We start from the raw sequence: 21,754 nt of genomic DNA on the forward strand, positions 1-21,754 counted from the left end.
TTTTTAGTGATATTTGATAAAATTTAGACACGTGATTTTTTAACTAAAGTTTGAGGCACACCACGTGAACGCCACAATGAGATTTAAATGGAAAATATGACATTAAACATGTATATGTATCAATGTATCGTAAAAATAATGTTGTTTCATGTGAGGATTGAATTTAATGGTCTTACATAACGCATTGTAATGTGGTGTGTTGACTTGAAAATTAGTTACTCGATATGAAGCTTATGAAAAATTTGGTAAAGTTTGGAATTAATTTCATTAAATGTATTGTTGTTGTCCATGTTGCACAATTACGGGCCGAGGTTTGTTACAGGTATTAGATAGTATTCGTTTTATACGACTGATCATGAACCCGTTAGGCAGATTGCTAATTCTATACTTTTTGTATTTTTACTGTTCACTTTGATTATATATATTTGTTGTGTGTATTCAGCCTGTGTTGAATGGATAGGGTTGCATCATTCTTTTACTATATTCGAATCACTAAATTGTCATAACTGACTTGCTTTAATAACTAAACTGAGTGTTAAAATATCACATTAAACTTTAATGTAAAAAAAAAGGTTTTTATCGAATATCCCTGATTAAGTAGTTTGTTTTTTTAGTAACTTGCAGAAACTATGGTTGCATCATTCTTATCAGTCCCGTTTGAACACTTTAGGCGATCTACATAGATTACTTGGTTAAAATGGTGATGTGGCAAATGATTTGCTATTATCAACCACTGGTGGCAATAATGGAGAACCCAAATAGGTATGATTTGTTTCAAAAGGCGTAATGCAAGTCAACTTAATTTAACCTGCAACTCAATTTACATATCATTTTAATCCAAATAGCAATACAAATTGATCATAAACACCTTATGTTTATTAATCTATCATAAAACTCAATCTACATATCACTTTCTTTTAAAATTTTTAGGATGCATAACCTAAGTCAACTTAATCATAAACATCAAAAGTCAAGCTCGCGTGTTCTATGAATATTTGAAAGACCTAAAGTTTCTATCATTATGCATGTTGATATTTAAGTTAAAATGATATCTAGATTGAGTTGCATGTTAGATTAATATACATAAAGGTGTTTGTGATCAATTAGTATTTCATATAATATTTGAATCTGGAATGACTATTGATGTTTTTGAAGGAGGCAGTTTTTTCACATGGGCAGCTATACGTAGCATTATCTCGAGTGAAAAGTAGAGACGGACTTAAACTATTAATCTTTGACAAGGATGGTATGTTACCAATGCAACCAAAAATGTGGTATACAAGGAAGTATTTAGAGAGTTAAATAATTTAAAATTACCTATGTGTAATGTAATTTGATTCATGTATTGACTATGGTTTGCAATTTATTTTATGGAACACTTTAGTTGTTATGATGGTATCATATTTAAGCTTACGCATTTAAATTTTGTGTTTATAATTTATTCATTATATTCAGGACGTTTAGGTGGTTCGTTGGCTAATATCATTTTGTTTTTTTCTAATTAAATTACAATTTCATTGTTTCAGATTGTTATATTCTCCATCCTGTTAACACCACCAATAATTTTTTGTATCATTAGTTCTCTGAAGTCTCATCACAAAGTCAACCAATCATTACAAGCAATTTTTATAAAACATATATTAACATATATTCAGTTTTAATTAGTCAATTGTTCAGTAATGTATAATTCTTGATTCGTATCTTTAATAACCTAAGGTCAATCTAACTTCTCCAAAGTCCATCAATCATATAACAATATAAGTTCCGATCTCTAATTTAGTCAACGTTTAAATGCATTTTCTACCCATTAACTTTTATTTTTTTATTCAGGTATGACGTGTCACAAAAAGTGATTAACAAGAACGTTCGTGTTACTTCAACCAATATCTAATTTGTTTTTTTCTTTACTATTATTCAAATTTATTTTCTCTGATCCGTGTATTACACGGGTTACTAACCTAGTGTATACATAAAGGAAAAGTCTTTCTTTTGATTCATCAATTTAATCATAAATAATTCACCCTTTAGTAATCAAATTATTTCCACCGTCATAACGGAAGAAATAATTACGCCGCATGACTTGTACGTTCGTTGAGTGAAAAATATACACTCCGTTAGCATGCGTAGTTGTAGTTCTGATATATATACTATATAGCGCCTAAAATAACGCCTATTTTTATTAATTTATGAAGAACGAATGTATGTTAGCAACTTAGCATATAGTTGTAGCGGGAGCTTTTAATTTTTAATTAGATAATTTCATATATACCCTTGCATATATAGAAAATATCATATATACTCACTCAAAACTAAAAATATCATATACGCCCTTACAAAGTTATTTATGTATCATATATACCCAATGCATTAAAAACAAATTAAAAAATCACCATATTACCTTGGTTCGATTATATGCGATAAAAGGTTTACAATGTAGAACATTCGACGCGATAAACCTTTGAAAGGTTTGCAATTTTGAAAAATTGACGAGAGACAATTTGGTGGTTGTTAAAGATGAGAAACGTCGATTAATATTAAATTAAAAACAGTGGGTATAAACATATGATGTAATGTGAAGGGGTAGAATGTTCTATTCATTAAAAAAAATTGGCAAGTATGAAAGTTAAAATTTTATAATAATAACAGTAAAATTGTCATTTATTAAATTGTTGTTAATGAATGGTGGTATATATTATACTTTAACTATTTGGTAAGGGCATAGATGATATTTTAATTGTTTTGTAAAGAAATATATGATATTTTAAGTTTTGTTTGAATATATATGGTATTTCTAATGTTTATAAAGGTATATTTGAAATTAATCATTTAATAAAATTAGTTGGGTGCCCACGCGGTACGTGGGGTGGGCGCGCAACCTGACATCAACCACATAATCAGCGTTAATACATGATCCACTTAATGACAGTGCACACATAACTCGAATGTAGGCGTGTAATTCATGCAAAGGTAGTATGCGTGTAACCGATGGCTAAATCAAGAAGCAAAGCCGAATATACATTAATATAAAATTAATTAATAAGTTTTTGAACCAACATGTTTTGTTCCAAATCTCGTTCTGACGCGACACTTTTCTAATCTTAAACCTAACCTGACTCCTTTCGACTCAAAACTGTACCAACACGAACCAAACTAGATTAACCATTTTTTTATCGATTCGTTCATTCCCTAATTTGGTTTTACACATGACCTGAGCTCGCCTGACTCGATTTGTTTCCGATCCTAACCAGTAATCACATAATATGTTAATTATTTAAAGTTAAAGAAGTATAGCAATATCATACTCAAATTAAAGATAATAAAATGCTCATTTTTATGATGTAAATTTAAAAATAAAAAATATTAGTGTGTGAAAAAGTTATGGCCTCTTAAAAAATCATGGGATAGTTGGTTTTGAATAACGGTTAAATGTGTAACTATTATATAAATTAACAAAAGTTAATAAACGTTCAAGTAAAATTTCAAATATAAAAGCTTGTAGCTTTTTATCAATGCTAGTAGTAGTAGTGTTCAAATTTGGAGTTTTTTCTCATAACCTAAAAGCTTCAAGCTCTTTCAACAAAGGAAAACTTTTTATTGATTGTGAGTTTTTTCTTAAAATCTTGAAGCTGAAATTCAAGGTAGATTGAATGATTATTTTTTTTTTGTTTACCAAATGACAATAATGCTCTTGAAAATTGGGTTCATCAATATTGTTTTTTTAATTTTAGTTGTGTGTGTTTAAGGGTAAACTTGAAATTGACTAATAAATTTTGAAAGTGAACTCTTATAATGGGGAAAACAAAAAATGAAATATAAACACTTTTAATGGGACGGATGAAATAATATATAATAAACATATTTCTTTCTCCTACCGTATCACAAATACAATGAAGAACGTGTGTGAGCTAGTTTATGATATAAACAATGATAAAATATTGTCATGCAGAGCAAAGACATACATAAACAACTAAGTTATATAAGTGGTATATATAGTGTTATTCGGCAAGCTTAATTAATTGTTTATATTGGAACGTAAAAAAGATTTTTTCTACTTTCGTTTGAAAACTGTTTCTGGGGTTTGGACATCGGCGGTGGACAGGGTAAGCAAAGGCTACGATCAGAAAAGGATTATAATTGTTTTTTTCCAAGGATATCCAAAGGCCCTGAGTAGGTGCGGTGATTTACTTTACGGGCGAGGTTTTTGGTGCAAGTGCAGGATGGCGCAGGTTGTGGTATGAAAAAAACTTAATGCAGTTTTGATTGTTTAATTAACTTGAATTGTATGTTATAATAGTTACCGGGAGACATGACGTGTGGCCGAGGTAGCTAGGCTTTCAACAGCTACTGGAAGTGGCTATTCTGAGTGGCACTTGATTATACGCAACAACTAGGGTTTAGGAGTGGAAGGGTGACACCTATTGTCATTGGTGTGAGCCTAATACGTGTATGTGGTAACTAGGATTATGAGTACCTTACCTTAGGAAGAGTAATTGTATGTGGATAATGTTCATAATAGAGTTAAATATATAAAGAGAATGATGCTACATTGGGATATTTCTAAATGTTATAATCATATAACTAGTCTAGCATTAGTGATATGTGATTTTAATTTGTCTGTTTATACTTCGGTTGGAAAAGGCGACATTGAAAACTAATGAGACAATGTGGTAAACATCAACGAGTTTTCAGGATTGGGGTTGTCGACACGTCGACGTCAACAGGGCTTTTGTTCATGATAATTTACCTAAGATGTGTGTGACACAACCTCCCCACTCTATTCACCCAACTCGCCCACATAATATCTACATCTCTATTGAAATTTGGCTTTAGTGAGTGTCCTTCGGATACTTTGTATTTATTTATTACCGATATTCAATCACTTATTATGTGCTAGTATATATAGATGATATGCTTGTGATCGAGAGTTATTTCGTCTTTTATATCCAAGGTGATTTAGCTATTATATTCTTAGTCCACTCTTGGACTTCGCCAAATTGAGCTATTTTCTTATAATAAAAGTCACATTCTTTCATGATACTCTACACATGTCTCAACAGTGTTATTTTTTCAGAGCTTCTACATCGCACTAGCGTATCTCAATGCAAACATCTTATCAGTTTCGTTTCTACGTGTCAATAACTCTATTAGTATTCTTGATCAGTTTCTATAGACAACCCCTTACATTATCATGGCACCATCGGAGCATTAAATTCTAAAATGACCGATAAGGTTTCTCAATTTCTTCTTAAAGTTGTTGATGGATACTTGTTAGAATTCAAACACATATTCTAAGAGCATTCTCATCACATTCATCATCTTCTCCCCCATCTTTAAATTTTAAAAAGAAATCTAAAACCTAACTCTATCCCATCAACCATTTGTTTACGCTAACCTTAATTTATAAAAAGTTGTTATACCAACAACTTTTTATATATAAAAAGTTACCATTCATCATTCTTTAAATTACTGTGAGTATATAAAAACGAGAAATATAATAAAATAATTGTTTGTGAGCATGAAAAAGATATAAACGATGAATGAGTTGTTGAAGATTTTTTATAATGTGTATCAAATTTCAAAAAAAATAAATTTTAGTTTAATCACAATGCTAAAAAATGATGAATGAAATGTGAATGCTATAAGGTATTTTAGGACAACATTACTCATGGGTTGACCATCTCTCCTTTATCTATGACTATTATGTATTAGTACATTGATTGGTTATGTTTCGAACTATTGGTTAGTTGTGTGTGGTGTTTAATGTTTTGTTTCCAATCTTTATAGTTGGAGTGTAGCATCCCATTTTTGGGAATATTCGTAAAATATTCAATTTGTGTGAAGAGTTCTATATACATAGATTGTTTTCTTTTAAAGCGTTAAAAAAATGAAAAGTTGAGTTAAAATGTTAATGTGTTAGTTTTGTGGTTAATATTGTTTGGCTATGTTTGTGTTCCTAACTTAACGCTTAGAACTTGGAGGGTTAATTATTCCAAAGGGTTAAACTTTTATTAATGTAGTTAAAGGGGAGAGCTACAAAGTTTTGTCGAAATAGAAAAAAAATGTGTGTTCTTTGAAAAAACAACAGGAAACAATGGAGAAGTTGATGATTAAAAATCAACCAAAATATGATAGATCAAGATACTTAATGTTCTTCATTCTTAGGTGAATAACAAGTCTTGTAAGTAATTTATAACCTTGAAAGTCTAGTTCTTGATGTAACCTTTGATTTAGAAATGAATGTTGCTTGAAACGATGTAATATCATAAACATTGTTGAAATGGGTTAGTTATACTTATTTCATAGTCAAGTCATGTCAGGACACATAAATCTTATTGTTGAATAATGGTCGGTGTGATAATTAGGGTTCTTCACTATTCTAAATGAGAAATGCATGGGGTTTTTTCTTTACATAGGATTCATAGTAAGACCAAACGGTGTGGGCTATATAGTGGCGATAAAGGGGTGATATGACCAATGAGGGCTGCTTGGGTTAGGGGGGGGGGGGGGGGTGAAGACGGGCAACATGGGGGAAGGGTGGGGCCATGTCTCTCTCTCTCTCTCTCTCTCTCTCACACACACACACACACATATATATATAAAGGATCAAATACATTATCATCATCATCATCGTACTCAGTATATCCCACCAATAGCAAAGCTATGGTAGGGTCTGAGGAGGGTAAGATGTAGACAACCTTACCTCTACCCCATGGGGATAGAGAGGCTGCTTCCGGTGAGACCCCCGGCTCGATAGTAGTTTTGCATCAAGCCTTGGACATATTACATAAGGCACATAGCACTCAATCATCGGGACGCCGGCTGATTGGTGCATGTACCCTTGTCTTTCGGCTATCAACGCCACCACATGATGCCTGATTAACCTTCCATCACTTTTAACGTTATTTTCACAAAATTAGTAAAATAACGTCAAAATTAGTGCAATTTTACTTTTGCCCACCCGAGGGTTCACACATATATACATTATATGCGCGCACCGCAAGCAGGGCACAAGGATCAAATACAATAATCCCTTATCATACAATATGTACGCGAGTTTGTACACCATCGATTTCAAAAAACATGCGACCTTCCCCTGCTCCAATGCTTTAATCCTCTACTCCCATCAACTCTAATCCACCGCTCCATCGATTCCGTACACGTTCACCCTCACCAACACCGTCCAATGATTGCATCCACCGCTGCGACCGTCGAGGTACCGTCGTGAACACCATCTTCCTCGTCACGCCTTTTTCACATGCCAGTTGATAAAATTAACCAATTGAAATTGAAATTGTTGCACTAATTGATCAATTAAACTTTGAAATTGGTCCAATTAATCATCAATTTGAAGTTTCAATTGATCAATTTTGAGTTTTGTAGAAACCCAGTTGCAAACGTTCCATATTTTGTGCATATGATCGAATCAATAATCAAATTAACGGTCGATTGACGATTGTTTGATGATTATTAGATTATATGAAGTGGTTTCAGTGTTCAATTTCATGTTTACATGTGTTTAATTTTTTTTATGTTAGTTTTAGAAGTTCTGAACACCCAGAACTTCTTAGAACTTCTAAACTTTTTATCAGAACTTCTAAGCCATTTTAAACACCCAGAACTTCTTAGAACTTCTAAACTTTATCAAAACTTTTAAACTTTTTTAAACAACCTGAACTTCTTAGAACGTATTAGATTGTTTAAAGATGTTCATTTTTTTTGGACACCCAGAACATCTGTGAACGTATTAGAACGTTTAAAGATATTCGTTTTTGGCCAGAACGTTTAAAGGTTTTCAGTTTTGTTTCAGAAAGTGTAAACATAATATTTTGAATCCTAATCAGAGCTCGATTGAGTGCGTTATTTCTGCAATTCCGTAATCAATTGATGTTTTTGTTAGAACTTCTAAAGTTTTGGTACAGAACTTCTAAACTTGAACGTTTAAAGGTGTTCGTTTTTTGTCAGAACGTTTAAATGTACAGTGTCTTCAGTTTTTGTTTAACATCCAAAATAAGTTGCAACTGTAAAATTGAAGGCTCAAATTTGTATGATTAGGCGAAAAATTGAAGAACAAACAACAATCGTTTGTTTAATTGCAAAAAAAATTGACCCATTGTGTTTGAAGTTTATTCGCAGGTAACGAACATTTTTTAGGTTTAGATAACTCAATTTAGTTTGATGTCAATCTGTAGATTAGTTTGTTATGGATCGACGTACGATTGAATTATATTGATATGGATGGACGTCTGATGAATCAATTGATGAATTAGATTGTATAATTAGATTTAGGTTATTTACGATTATGCCACCGCGTAAAAATTAAATCAACGTTCACGTACCTAATGTATGATAACTGATTATTGTACAATAACCCACCCATATATATATATATATATATATATATATATATATATATAACACATGGTAAATTGGCTTTAAACCACAACGGGAAGGGTCCACACTGGACAATCTAAGGGGAGGAGGTGGGGGCCATGGTGCTTTTTACATACACACTCCCCTCCCCCTTCTCTCTCACTCACACACACACACACACACACATATATATGTGTGTGTGTGTGTGTGATAAAGGGCTTTAAACCACAACGAGACTTTATGAAGAGAGGCATTAAAGCCCCGTTTCCTACATGACGATGACGTGAAGGGGCGATAAAGCCCCCCCCCCCCCCCACCCAACACACATTCTAATCATCCATAACATTGTGAATGTAGTTTGACTGACTCTATTATGATTAAATTGGGGTAGTTGGAATGAGTTAGAATGATAAAAATTGATAAATCTATGTGTTTCAAGGTTTATTATACATACAGGTATTTGATGTAATGCCTCAACTACGAATTATACTAAAATTGATAGTGTTTAATTAGGGATCCTATTAAACCATAATCGTTATAACTAATTGGTATGACATAAGCACGTCTCAAACCCGACTCATTGTCATCCTTATCTAACAGTGGGTTAGAAGATCTAAATGTCAAACTCCTAACTCTGCCGTCAAGTTGAACTAAATAGCCCAAAATTCGAGTTCCTTAGCTTACATGTAGACGACCCGTATCATATAATACGTTTGTATCACAACTGTTTTTCCGAGCTACTTCTACTCTTTCTCATGAAGTCGGTATCATGTTTTACATACAGTATTGTCTCTTATGATTCTTGGTTTCTCAACATGTCCAATATTGATTCTACCACGTCGTTGCTTCTTTGGTTCCCGTCAAAATTGTTCAAAACACCAAATAAACATGCAAATTCAAAATTTAAGCAATTAAGTACCAAACCTTACTGAATCCGTAAATAAAAATAATTAAATTTAAGACTAGTGTATTATAAGGCCAAACGTAGAGGATGGAGGGAGAAACGCCCCCTCCTTTAATTCTATTGTTTCTCATGAATAATGACCACAGTCTCAAAATTTTGACGCATTTTATACAAAGCGCTGATTTTGAATCCCAAATCGCTTCATGGGATGGTGTTCCCAACGATATTAGAGCTTTATGCATCTCTATGTCGCTCACTACATCATATCTAACTATATGTATAAATTAGTATAAGCAGATAAGTTTAATTTTTTATCAGGAGTTTGGGTAAGTTTTTAAAATATTTATTTACTTTTCAAACAATAAATAGACAGTTTTTAAAAATTCACCCAAATAGCAAAGTCACACCTTTTTCTTTATAAATTAAACATAACTTAAAATGATGTCATATTAAATCTAGACATAGAATAGAAGGGATCACATTTATGAAAATAATACTTTATTATTTCAGACCCCTTCACTATATCCACCCTTCACTCTTCAGAATTCAGACCCCTATTAAGATACACACTACACTACACTACACTACACTACACTATGCCCATTTCAACATTATAATCTCTCTCATCTCTCTCTCTAATCATCTTCTTCCATATCTGATTATCTACTTACTGTATCTGCCCATCCCCTCTTGCCTTGGGACCACTTCACCTCATTCATTCTATCCCCAAATCACTATCTATCTTCATCAAGGTTTTGTGTATCTTGCTTAAATTCACTATCTTTTTTTTAAAAACTATTTCAACAACCATACATGTTCAAGACATTAAGATGCTTTTATACTTGATAGATTGATTGATTCTCACATGGTTAGTTTTAGTTTCTTTCTTTTAATTTGGTTTTGTTTTTGTGGTCATTTTTCAAGATTCTACATTTATCTTGTAATGTAAGCCAAGATCTTGTCTTTTTAATCAAGTTAAAACAAAACCCTTTTCTTATATCTTCCAAAATCTTTAAACAACTCATGCATTTCTTGTTTTTTAGGTTTTATGTTATTATATAGTTGGTTCTGCATATGCTGTTCTGAAATGATTTTATTTTCAAATTTTGGTGCATACTCTTTTGGATTTGAAGGTTTTGAGATTTTTAAGGTTTATATTTTGACTGTTTTGTTCTTCCCTGATCTTTAATCCACTCATGCATTTTTTTATTTTTTTAGGGTTTATATGATTTTGTTTCAAGTTTACTGGCATACCCATGATTTGGATTTGGATATATCAAGTTTGTTGTTGATAAAAATTGAATCTTTTTCATTTGATTTGGTAGAACAGCTTCTGTGTTTCTTGAATCTTGATTTGAATACTTTTGAGTTTGTTAAGCTTTATTCTTTGACTGTTTTACCCTTCCTTGATCTTTAATCAACTCGTGCATTTCTATGCTTTACTTTTTCTAGGGTTTACACTTTGAAATGATTTTGTTTCAACTTTAGTTGCATACTCATGATTTGGATTTTAATATATTATGTTTATCTTCTTCATTTGATTTGGCATAATAGGTTCTGTTTCTTGAACCTGATTTGGATACTTTGAGTTGGTTAAGCTTTATTCTTTTGATTGTTCTACCCTTCCTTTATCTTTAATCAACTCATGCAGTTCTATTCTTTACTTGTTCTAGGGTTTACACTTTTGCAATGATTCTGTTTCAAGCTTAGTTGCATACCCATGATTTGGATTTGAAGATTTTGTGTTTGTTCTCGATAAAAATTGAATCTTTCATGTTTGTTCTTGATAAAAACTGAATCTTCCATGTTTATTCTCTATAAGAATTGAATCTTTCATGTTTGTTCTTGATAAAACTTGAATCTTTTATGTATTACTTGATAAAGATTGAATCTTTCATGTTTATTCTTGATAAAAACTGAATATTTTGTTTGTTCTTGATAAAAACTGAATCTTTTTCAATTGATTTGACAGAACAGCTTCTGTGTATCTTGAATCTTGATTTCTGTAAGCATGGGTAGAGGAAAGTCTAAGAAGTTCACTTTGACTAGCAATGATGATACCGGAAGCGGTGAAGAAGAACGAATTCCCGCCCAGAAGAAAAGAGGCAGGCCTCTAAAACCATCCGCGGATGAAACCGAAGAAGATATTGAAAAGATTGAAGATGAAACAAACACCAAATCAAATGATGTTGCATCAGACAAAGATGTGAAGGTAACCGAGAATGGAAAGAAGAGAAAACGAAGCAAGCAGTCAAAAGACGAGGGCGATGTGGTCAAAGAGGAAAGTGAAGTTGGAACTCGGTCAAACACGAGTGAGTTGCCTCAGGTTAACGGTTTTCGACATGTTGGAAGTAGGAGGAAAAGTAAGCCGCGTCGTGCAGCTGAAGCTGGGGTTGAATGCAAATGAAATTAGTAAATCTCAGTCTCATTTTGGAATTTGGTATCTATTTTGTTTGTTTTTTGGTAAGTAGTTTATGGTATGATTGAACGGTAATTGCAGACTCTATAACTAAAATTTTTGCATCATATCGGTTGCATAGATCGTATTCTAAATGTCTTTGTTCGTTTTGTCCTGTTTTCAGCTAATTATTCATGTTGTTAATTTAGTTTTAGTATAATCTTCTGCTTGATATGCAAACATGTTACATGAAACTCGGGATGCTGATCATTTGTGAAATTACTAAAATACCCATGACCATAGACTAGCAAGATTTTAAAAAAAATTGCAGACTTTAAAAACACTTTTGTGATGAGATCAATTACAATGATTGTGTATTTGATTTCATGAGAGGTTGGTGATATATGCAGATGACAGCATATAGTCATATAATGTAGGGTACTGGTGTTGTGTTTGTTTGATCATCTTTTTGTAGGGCCATAAGTTTTATGTAATGTCGCTTGTGTTGTTTTTGAGGGTGTAACAGTCATTTTCCAATGTTGCTGTGTAAATATTCATTGATCCAACATTTGTTGCTGTTTGGTGATTCAGATACCACCTTGGTTGATTTGCATATCCCAAATTTGCATTTTTAAAATCTTGGTTAAAAAAAGATTTCACAATCAACTCGTAGGTCGTGTGTATATTAGCTTTTTAAATATCTGATAAAATTCAGTTTGAAGCGGGCTCGAAAAAGTTTCCAACTTGAATACGAAATGAACGCAGCTCACTTGACACGTTCATTGGTGATGTCATTCTTATTTAAAGAAAGATAATTTCTCATTAACTCGGTCACGCGTATATTAGCTTGTTAAATACCTGATACAATTAAGTTTAAAGCGGACTCGTTTAAATTTCCATATTGAATAAGAGACGAAGGTTGCTCGCTCGACATGTTCATTGGTGATTTAAGATTGTTAATGCATATAAACATAGAACATATAAAAGCATTTAAGTTTAAAATTTGAATTGTGACTTCTTCTCTTTTAAGTTACTCTAATTATTGTATTGTTATTGGTGATGTCATTCTTATATACTTTTCGTACCTACCACTATTTTCATAACCAAACTAGTCGGATCAGAAACGTGTCACATTACCAATTTAAATAGCTTCTATGATTTCAAGTTTTAAAAAATCTCACTTATAATAATAATAATAATAATAGTATTCTAAGCTTTATATTTTATTAAAATTGTAAATCAACATTAAAGACAAAGCAGTTTCGGTTTTTTATTTATTTTAAATAATAATTACACATAACTTTTATTTTAACTTATTTATTACATCATTTTATTATTAAATCGGTTTGACTAGTGAACCAGTAAAAAAAACCGTTCACACCCATTTAGATAGAAATACTATTCGGAACGCCCATACCCGTCACACCGGGTTCCGAGTAAGGCTTCAAAAGGTTGTACGGTACAACCCCGACACCATTCCTATTCTTCCTACTCTCATCAGCATTCCTCCCATCAATAATCCCTTCCAACTCCTTTAACCTCCCAGCAAACACTTCATAAGCGCCTTTAATTATCGGATCCACTTCAAAAACCGGCTCAATCTTCGCCCCGATATACTCCTCATCGGGCGAATGATTCGACAACACGTCCAAAACCGCCATTACTTGCGACGCTTGTATTTGAGATGGAAACGCGGACAAAAGTTCGTCTTCGGGCCTATGTTTAAACGCTTCCCATTCATCATCCGTCGGGTCCTCACACGGCATTTTTACGCGGGCTATAGTGGTTCGGTTAGGAATGTAGCCCGCGTAGTCATATTGCCCGAAGTTGACCGCTGCATGGTGGCCCGTGACAACCCATATTATCGTTGTGAGTATCCCGATAAGATCTTTTGGGGCTTTCAACACGGGCCACCACGGCTCGTCTTTTTTATCCGCATGGCCCACGGTTCGAATCTCGGTCCACCATGCTTGAAGTTCGGTATCGGATTGTACTAGGCTCGAGTCCGGATAGTAATGTGTCACATAATTAGTAACCCACTCTTTGATAATATCCCAAAGGACTAAACCATCATTTGCATACGGGTAATCTTCGATGGATAGTTTTAACCCGTGTGGTGAGTCCGGGTCTTCGACAGCCATGCCTCGGGCAATAAGGTCAGCTGGTAACGCTTCCTGGTCAAACCGCCAAAGTTGACCGTATGCAACCGAGCTTAACTCAATGCTGTACTTTCCGGGTGAGAAACACGACTCGATGATCCCACCAGCGTTTATGAGGGCTTCGCGGGCCAAAGCGTTTATCTCCATGGTGTAACGGAAATGAGGATGTAAGAGGCTGTGTATCGGGTGCATTTTGCTGAGCTGGCGGTTGGTTGCGATTATATACGGCTCGGTGCAGCAGTGTGTTCTCATCCTGCAAAGATATTTATTAAGGGTGTCAATCACGTTAGGTTGGCAGGTGTTGACCCGTTTAATAAACCAGTCCTGTTAGTCAACCCAAAACCTTATTAAAGGGTGAGTCATCCTTACCAGTGACTATAGAGCTGATGAAAACCGCTATCATGAGCAAGAACATGGACCTTAGCAAGCTTCCATAGCCACATACCGGTTGCATCCCAACAAGGGGTGAACACGCGTTTCCATTGTGGTTTGTCATTGCCAGGTGGACGAGTCAACTCGATGGCTAGCGGCCTCAATGTCCCGGTTGGAGTAAGGTACATTAATGTTCTTGATCCATATAAAGTGGTCCTTATATTTTTCAAGTCTCTAACTTTGTGCACATATGGCAGGAAGATGTCATGGTAATCTAGTATGAACAGCTTCTTGTTCTCTATTGCCTGCATATGATGCAAAACATTTTTTTATAAAATTTACGATGTTGTGCATGTTAAATAAAAAAAGTGAAATAAATGATGTTTCTTTTACATTTTTTTTTCTGAAAACCAAAAGTTATTGTTCAGTTTCAGTTATACCTCGTTTCAAAACCGCATAAAAATAGTTTTAAGGACTATTGTTGCATTTATCGTCCAAATTCATTATTTTGGTCCGAAGGTTTTAGGCCCAAATTTGTTAAGCTGTTAACAAATACTTTTGGTCAAATGTTTCGGGCAAAAGTCCGTTATTATGGACTAAGTTTTTAGGCCCAAATTTGCTAATAAGCAGTTAACAAATACTTTTGTTAAAAAGTTTCAGGCCCAAGTCCCACTATTTTGGGTCAATTTTTTAGGGCCCATACACTTCAAGTCCACATGTAAACTGAAAACCGGCCAATAACCGAACCCATATGCAAAATCGAAAAACCAAATCTGAACGGTTCTTTTTATTTAACCAAAAATTACTATATGGTTCCTATATACCTTGTTCCAAAAACGCACCAAACCAGGGCACCGAAACTTGTTTATATGTTATTCGATTTATGGTCCAAATACATTATTTAGGCCAAAGGTTTTTAGACCCAATTTATTATTAAGTAATTAACAAATACTTTTGGTCTAAAGTTTCGGGCCAAGTCCATTATTTTGGGCCAATTTTTTTCGGGCCCAAACACTTCAATTTTAAAGTAAAAACAAAAACCGACCCATAATCAAACCCATACGCAAAACCAAAACCATACGGTTTCCTACAACCGAAACTTCGGTTTGAGTCCAAAACTGACGCATGCACACCTTTAAATTCATACCTCCTCAAGTGTGCAAAAGCCTCTGATTTGTCTCTCAACAATCTCTTTGGTTATTGCTGATTCAGGAGGACCGTACACTTCCGGGTCAAGTTTACTTCTCAGTGGCCATTCCTACAAACTTTCAAATTGTTACATTTATTGACTACAGTTTCATTTCTTGATCATCACATATACACAACTAGTGAAAGAATCAAGATCTGGAAGAAGCCCGACAAAACGGGCCAGTTAGATAACGGGTCAAAACAAGTTCAGGCCAAGTTAGTATTTAGCAAGTTTCATAACAGATGCTCATTTTGACGAGTAACAGACTCAAATTGACCCGCTGTATAATTTGAGTTGACCCAAGTTGGCCCGTACCTTGACCAAGGTTATACTTAAAGGATTAAGACCAGAAACAGTTTGTCTACCAAATTCTTCATCCCTGGTCCAACCAAACTTATCTCCTGCAATCAACACAAAGGTAAAATCTTGAAACTGACTAAAAAGAGTCAAACAGAAAGTTAAAATATCTGAAACCGAACCCGAATTATCTGAAATTCATATCGGAAAATTCCTATTGAATTTTCAGATTCGGATAACCATTTTAGAAAAGAAAATTTCATGTTATTTCGGATATCCGAATTATCATAATTAGTTTTTTTATTAAATAAAAATATTAACTATAACTGCATATTTTTCAGATATTTCGTATATCCGAAATAATCTTTTTTTAAAATTCTTAACTAGTTTTTTAAATATGATTAAACAATTAATATTTTTACCAAATTTGGACATCCATTTGGATACCCGAGTCCCAAATCCGGAGTTTCAGATATCCGAAATAATTTCCCTTTTTAAAGTCTTAGTTTTAAATATTATTAAATAATTAATAATTTTTTTTAAAAAAACTCGGATATCCGTTTGAATACCCGAATTCAAGTTTCAGATATCCGAAACTTTTGGATATCAAAACTCCAGACATCCAAATTTAAATGCAACTACAAAAGAGTGAGAGCTGCAATTACTGTCAATTATAGAGGGAGTCTCAAACAACAAAATATTATTCTGAACATCTTCAATAGACTTCAAAAGCCTAGGCAGAACATTCTTCAAAAACCCATCACTGTCAATTGGTGGTAAATTAACACCCTCATTGAACAGAGAATCAATGGCCGTAAAGTACGGGAACCCGAGGTTTTTGTCGATCATCGTCATCTCCAACGAAGGTATCACCGCCTTCAAAACCGAGTTTATAGTTTGCACATTGAATGATAAGTTCTTCACTTCTGAAAATGCTTCATCTCTTGGCACATAAACTTCACTGCTTCTTGTTTCGGATAATGGGTCTGCATTTGAAATTCTGTTAGTGCACGCTAGATTTGAGCTCGGCTCGTTTTGAGTTATAAAACTCGAGCACTGTTAATGAGTTTTTTTATTTAAGCACGGGGTTGGCTCGTTTATTGTTTACAAATGAATAATTAATTTATAAACATTTTTAATTATTGTTATACTAGCTTTAGAAACCCGTCTATTACACGGGATAAATTAATGTATAAATTATAATGAATAATTTAATACAAATAAAAAAAATTAATTAAGTCTCTTTATATTATGTAAAAAATGTACTCCCTTCGTCCCTCTACAAGTGTCATAATTTGAAAAACACAAAGTTTAAGAAAGTTTGAATGATTGTACTTTTAACAAATGACTATAACGCCCTTAATATATATAAAAAGACAAAAAGTTAAGAAAGTTTGAATGATTGATTTGTGTAAGGGTAAACTTGGAAATTAGTTAATAAATTTTGAAAGTGAACATTTGTAATGGGACAAACTAAAAAGGAAATGTGGACACTTTCAAATGGACGGAGGGAGTATTACATATATAGTCGTTTTATATCATCAAATATATTTGAATTTTAAATCGAGAATGAGTTGTTTTACCAGCAGTATACAATAATGAAGCAATATCACTGAAAACAACATTTAAAAGTTTTAAATGTTATAGATTCCATACATGACAATAGACAAAAAAGAATGAGTCATTTCGATGTGAAAGATGTAACTAAAGTCTTTCACAAAAATGTTATAGATTCCATACATGACAATAGACAAAAAAGAAATCAGATTTTCATTTTTAAACAGCTTTCATGTTGTCCTTATAAATACACTATTGTTCAACTTTCACAATAGTCTTATAATAAATATAAAAATTGACAAATTTGTCTATAATTTTTAAAACTGAATATTTATAAAAATAATATATATATATATATAGTTTTCTTTAATATAAAGATGCCTCAAAAAATTGAATGTTAATGTACTCTTTAAACATAAACTCTTTTATATATACATTTCAATTTTAAAAAAATATATTTATGACACATAATAATTATATTAATATTTTTTTTATATTAAGTATGTTTATAATATAATTTATGACATTAAATAATTCATTCAATGAAGATTGACTAATTAATACGGTTTAAATTTATAATCAATACTATATTTAAAATCAAGATTTTTTTTTTCCTTTGATAAGTGATTTTTGCGGGAATTATGATAGTGAGAGTTAACATTAGAATGCCATGTGTCCTGAATTATTTTCTTTTATTAGTATAGGCAGATGTTTTGACTTTTAAGAAAACATTAGTCAAAGCTCGACTCGAGTTTAGTTGTACGGTTGAAATTAATGTATACAAGTTCAAAATAGTCAAAAACTTATAATAATAATAATAATAATAATAGCTTATCATGTTAGGTTTGAGTTGGGCTCGATAACTAAACGAGCTTAATTTGAGGCTCGGCTCGGCTCGTTTGCACCCTTGAATACCTGATTTGGTGCGAGGTCGACCGGTTTTGCAACGCCTAGGGTGAGGGAAGTCTTTGTTGCCAAGAATTGGGCGAGCCAATTCGGGATCCTTGTCCGGATCGCCGAGGTCGTTGTATACATCATAATCGTAGATTCTATCATTTTTTTCTCGAGGTTTATCGGGGACGCTGTCGCCGCGGAGAATGGCGAGTTCGCTTTCTCGAAGTGACTTTAGGCCACTGGACGTCTCTGACGGTAAGCAAGATACCTGTGTAAAAAATAAGGTGTTATCGATAGTTTTTTATTCGATTTATTAATACTTAGGCGGGCAAGAAAGTCGACATTTCAAAAAAGAGTTAGTTATATGGGCAGTATGGAAGAATGAGGTGAATCGAAATGGGTAATGGCGTTAGACCGTCTATTATACCTTTTTTTATCATTTTATGTCATCTCAACGTCACCACTCACAAACACCATCATCCTTAATCTTTCACCGCAACTTTTAAAATATGTTATATTCATTTTTATGTTTCAACCATTTTTTTTTTTGTTAATTTTTGTATTACAGGTAGTATTTATTAACAAACTATTTGTTTTTTTTTACATAACATGTTTATGAAATATTTAAATATTTTTATAACGAAATATGTTTATGTTTCAAGATTTGTTTTTTTTAATATTTTTATGTACACACTAAGTGTATAATACTATAATTGTTATTATCTGTATCTTTTCTTAAAATAGAACATACATATATTTTAGTTGGAAAATAATTTCAAGTTGTATGCATGGTCAACGCATTAATCTAACCTATGCTTTCCATCCGCATCTTGTGTTGATATGTCTTTGTCACTCGTAATAAATTAATTAATTTTATATTGGTCGTGTCTCTTTCATTTGATGTCTTTTAACTAACTTCTATTTGTGTTTTAACAATGATTTGTCACAAATAAAATAAACAAATGATCATCCATTGTTAACTACAAAATTAGTGTTCGAAAAGAAAAAACAATATCTCTCTCAATGATTAAACCATAATCAATAATTACTAACCTTGTCAACGAAGAAAATACGTTTCTCGGGATTGTCGAACTTTGAGTGAACCCATGAGTTACATGAGACAGTAATTGGGCCAATAGCGGAGCCTTCTATGACAATAAATTTCACAAATACCTCCTTGTGATGTTCATTTTCTATTTTAATAGCCCCGATGGAACCAAAATCCTCTGATACTTCAAATTCTGCTAAATATGTTGCCTCATTTGCTCGTTGACCGGTTCGGTGTGCATAATCTTTTATTGTTTCCTTCATTAATCCCGTCTCTTAAAAAATCGGACCGAATGAAAAACAGAAAAAGTATAAATTAGCTATTACAATTTTAATTAGTTATAAATCCATAACAAAAGTTATTTACACGTATTCTATTTTGCGAAAAATTCGCAAGATGGTAATGAAGTTTATCAATTATTTCATTAATCTCGCTAAAACGTTTTTACTCTAGAAATGCTTAACTTTTATTGATTTTTTCAATAACATGCGGCACTTAACTAAGTTTGTGGGACATTTTTGCCCTAAAACACAAACTCTCACTCATTTGTTCTCTCAAAATACAACACAAAAATATCAACACGAATCTATAAGAAAATCAGCTAAAAAAAATTTAGTACAAAAATTTCAACACAAAAATCAACTTTATAATGCAATTTTTTTTAAATAATGTAGTATTAAAAGTTTTGAATGTTTAAAAAGTGTGGGTAAACTTGAAAATAGTAAGCAAAAATGACTTCCCATATTATTTCTCTTCCTTTTACTAATCTACATTTTAATTACAACCATTGAATAAAAAATGAAAGTTTAAATGTATTTCTAGCTAAGAAAAGTCAAGTTTTTATTTCATTCTTCAATGTGTAAAAATAAATAATTATTTAAATAAATTTGGTTGTAACCTTTTTATGTTTGATTATAAATTTATATGATTTACTATTGTTTTTCGCTAACGTGCTTTAAGTTTATCATCACACGGTTCTATTTTTTAAAGTTACATAATTATGTGTTTTTTATTTGCATGAAAATGACCGTATATAATATACTACAACGGGACCACTAAAGGGAGATGGTCATTTTTTGAAATATATAGTGAAAGTGATTGACATAATAATATTGATTATTTTATTAAATAAGTTCATCTTAAACATGACGATTGACTCGATCTCTAGGGGCAACAATTGGCAATTCAATTTTATTTTATGGACCAAAATACTCAATCCTAAATAATCAACAAAAATGAAAATTAGAGTAATCATCTCTCTCCTTGAGTGTCTATTAAACATTTAAATAAAAAATATTTGAAAAACATATGTTTAACTAGGGCTTTTGGAAGGGGCTAAACAAATAAAGATAATATTATCCCATTGTAATAGGCTAAACTCCATATCATTTTGGATTTTAATATCACGGCAATCTTCACCATCTAGTATAATTTAACTATATATGTATTTAATTCAAAATAAATAAGTAATACATACATATACATATATGATCTATGTATCATCTTAAGTAGATTATTGCGATACATTTATATAAGTCCTTTTAAATTATAACAATTTTTAATCGTCTTTAATTTTCTTCCACAACGTACATGTAATTATTTATATGCATTAGGTGCAAGCTTTTATGCTGTTCTCATAACTATATATCAACTTCAATATAGTTTCTATTTAAAAAATCCATTTCATCTTTGTACCTTTGTTCTTTGCAAGTTCTAATCATCTGATGGATTTTCATTAATTATTTCTTTCAAAAAAATTACATAAAAGATATTACCGCTATGTAGTGCACACTTACTAGGATCGGTCTCGGACGCAACAAGCTCCAAAAGGAGTGATTTCCCAATCAAATCAGTGAAGCCATCAAGCACTTTCACTATAGGGTTAGACATGGCTCCACCCATAGTCAACTGGACCGTAACCACGACTTTGAGCCTCATGGTTTTGATGGTAGTGCCAGTAGTGATTTCACCGGTTACGGCTTTGATTTGGCTGGCTGATTTCCCCATGATCCGTGGAGAACATAATGGTTTAATGGGAAATAAGAGCTTGTTATGAGATACAAATGAAGTAGGGTTTTCGACACCTTCTCGGGCTATAATAAACGATTTTCCCTGCGTAAGTAAGGACGGAGCCGGGATTTTTGGGTGGTGCAGGTGGTTGACTTGAGGTTTCAACATGTTTGTGATTTGCATATGTTACCATGCATATGATATACTTATATAGAAGACAACAGGGACGGAAGGTGTAAAAAGATGTAAGTTATGCAAACTACCCATGAAGAAACCAATGTGTGCAGCTTTACTCTTTTTGTGATACACTTACCTAATTATTATTTTATATGAAATGATTTACTATTTATTGAAGTTGACCAACTTCGATTTAAATTTACTAATCCAGTTTTACCTGAACTAATTGGTCTACAAAACTAGTTAGTGCATAATTTAATATTAAACTACTTGCTTAGCATGTTGCATCGGGGTGCGATGAAACTTGATAGGTATCGATTCGGTTCAGTTCGAACCTTATTAAGAATATGGAGGGTTGCTTGTGTATCTTAATGACATA

The 21,754-nt window shown here is 32.6% G+C and overlaps 2 protein-coding genes across 2 annotated transcripts; one reads left to right on the forward strand and one right to left on the reverse strand.

The window, feature by feature from the left end:
- The first annotated feature begins 11,285 nt into the window (after positions 1 to 11,285).
- LOC143573674 (uncharacterized) lies at positions 11,286 to 11,681 on the forward strand. The gene has a single exon (XM_077058487.1). It carries the CDS (start codon positions 11,286 to 11,288, stop codon positions 11,679 to 11,681), a length of 396 nt encoding a protein of 131 aa, XP_076914602.1.
- Positions 11,682 to 13,042: 1,361 nt separating this feature from the next.
- Positions 13,043 to 21,366, reverse strand: LOC143573687 (linoleate 13S-lipoxygenase 2-1, chloroplastic-like). Its single transcript, XM_077058497.1, has 8 exons — positions 20,985 to 21,366; positions 19,194 to 19,462; positions 18,162 to 18,408; positions 16,355 to 16,675; positions 15,708 to 15,793; positions 15,351 to 15,461; positions 14,201 to 14,508; positions 13,043 to 14,084 (listed from the first exon to the last, which is right to left on the reverse strand). Exons 1-8 carry the CDS (start codon positions 21,364 to 21,366, stop codon positions 13,058 to 13,060), a joined length of 2,751 nt encoding a protein of 916 aa, XP_076914612.1. The 3' UTR covers positions 13,043 to 13,057.
- Positions 21,367 to 21,754: the final 388 nt, after the last annotated feature.

This window comes from Bidens hawaiensis, unplaced genomic scaffold, assembly GCF_021521415.1.
Source record: "Bidens hawaiensis isolate Kalapana, Puna unplaced genomic scaffold, B.hawaiensis_p1.1 tig00026608_1, whole genome shotgun sequence".
NCBI lineage: Eukaryota > Viridiplantae > Streptophyta > Magnoliopsida > Asterales > Asteraceae > Bidens > Bidens hawaiensis.

Bases quoted from the DNA above. Each gene is read 5' to 3' on its own strand.
- LOC143573687 (XM_077058497.1), bottom strand. From the start codon at position 21,366: ATGTTGAAACCTCAAGTCAACCACCTGCACCACCCAAAAATCCCGGCT. The intron at 19,463-20,984 runs GTAAGTGTGCAC...CGATTTTTTAAG, and splicing joins TGCGTCCGAGACCGATCCTA to AGACGGGATTAATGAAGGAA. The intron at 14,085-14,200 runs GTAAGGATGACT...ATATCTTTGCAG, and splicing joins CATCAGCTCTATAGTCACTG to GATGAGAACACACTGCTGCA.
- LOC143573674 (XM_077058487.1), top strand. From the start codon at position 11,286: ATGGGTAGAGGAAAGTCTAAGAAGTTCACTTTGACTAGCAATGATGAT.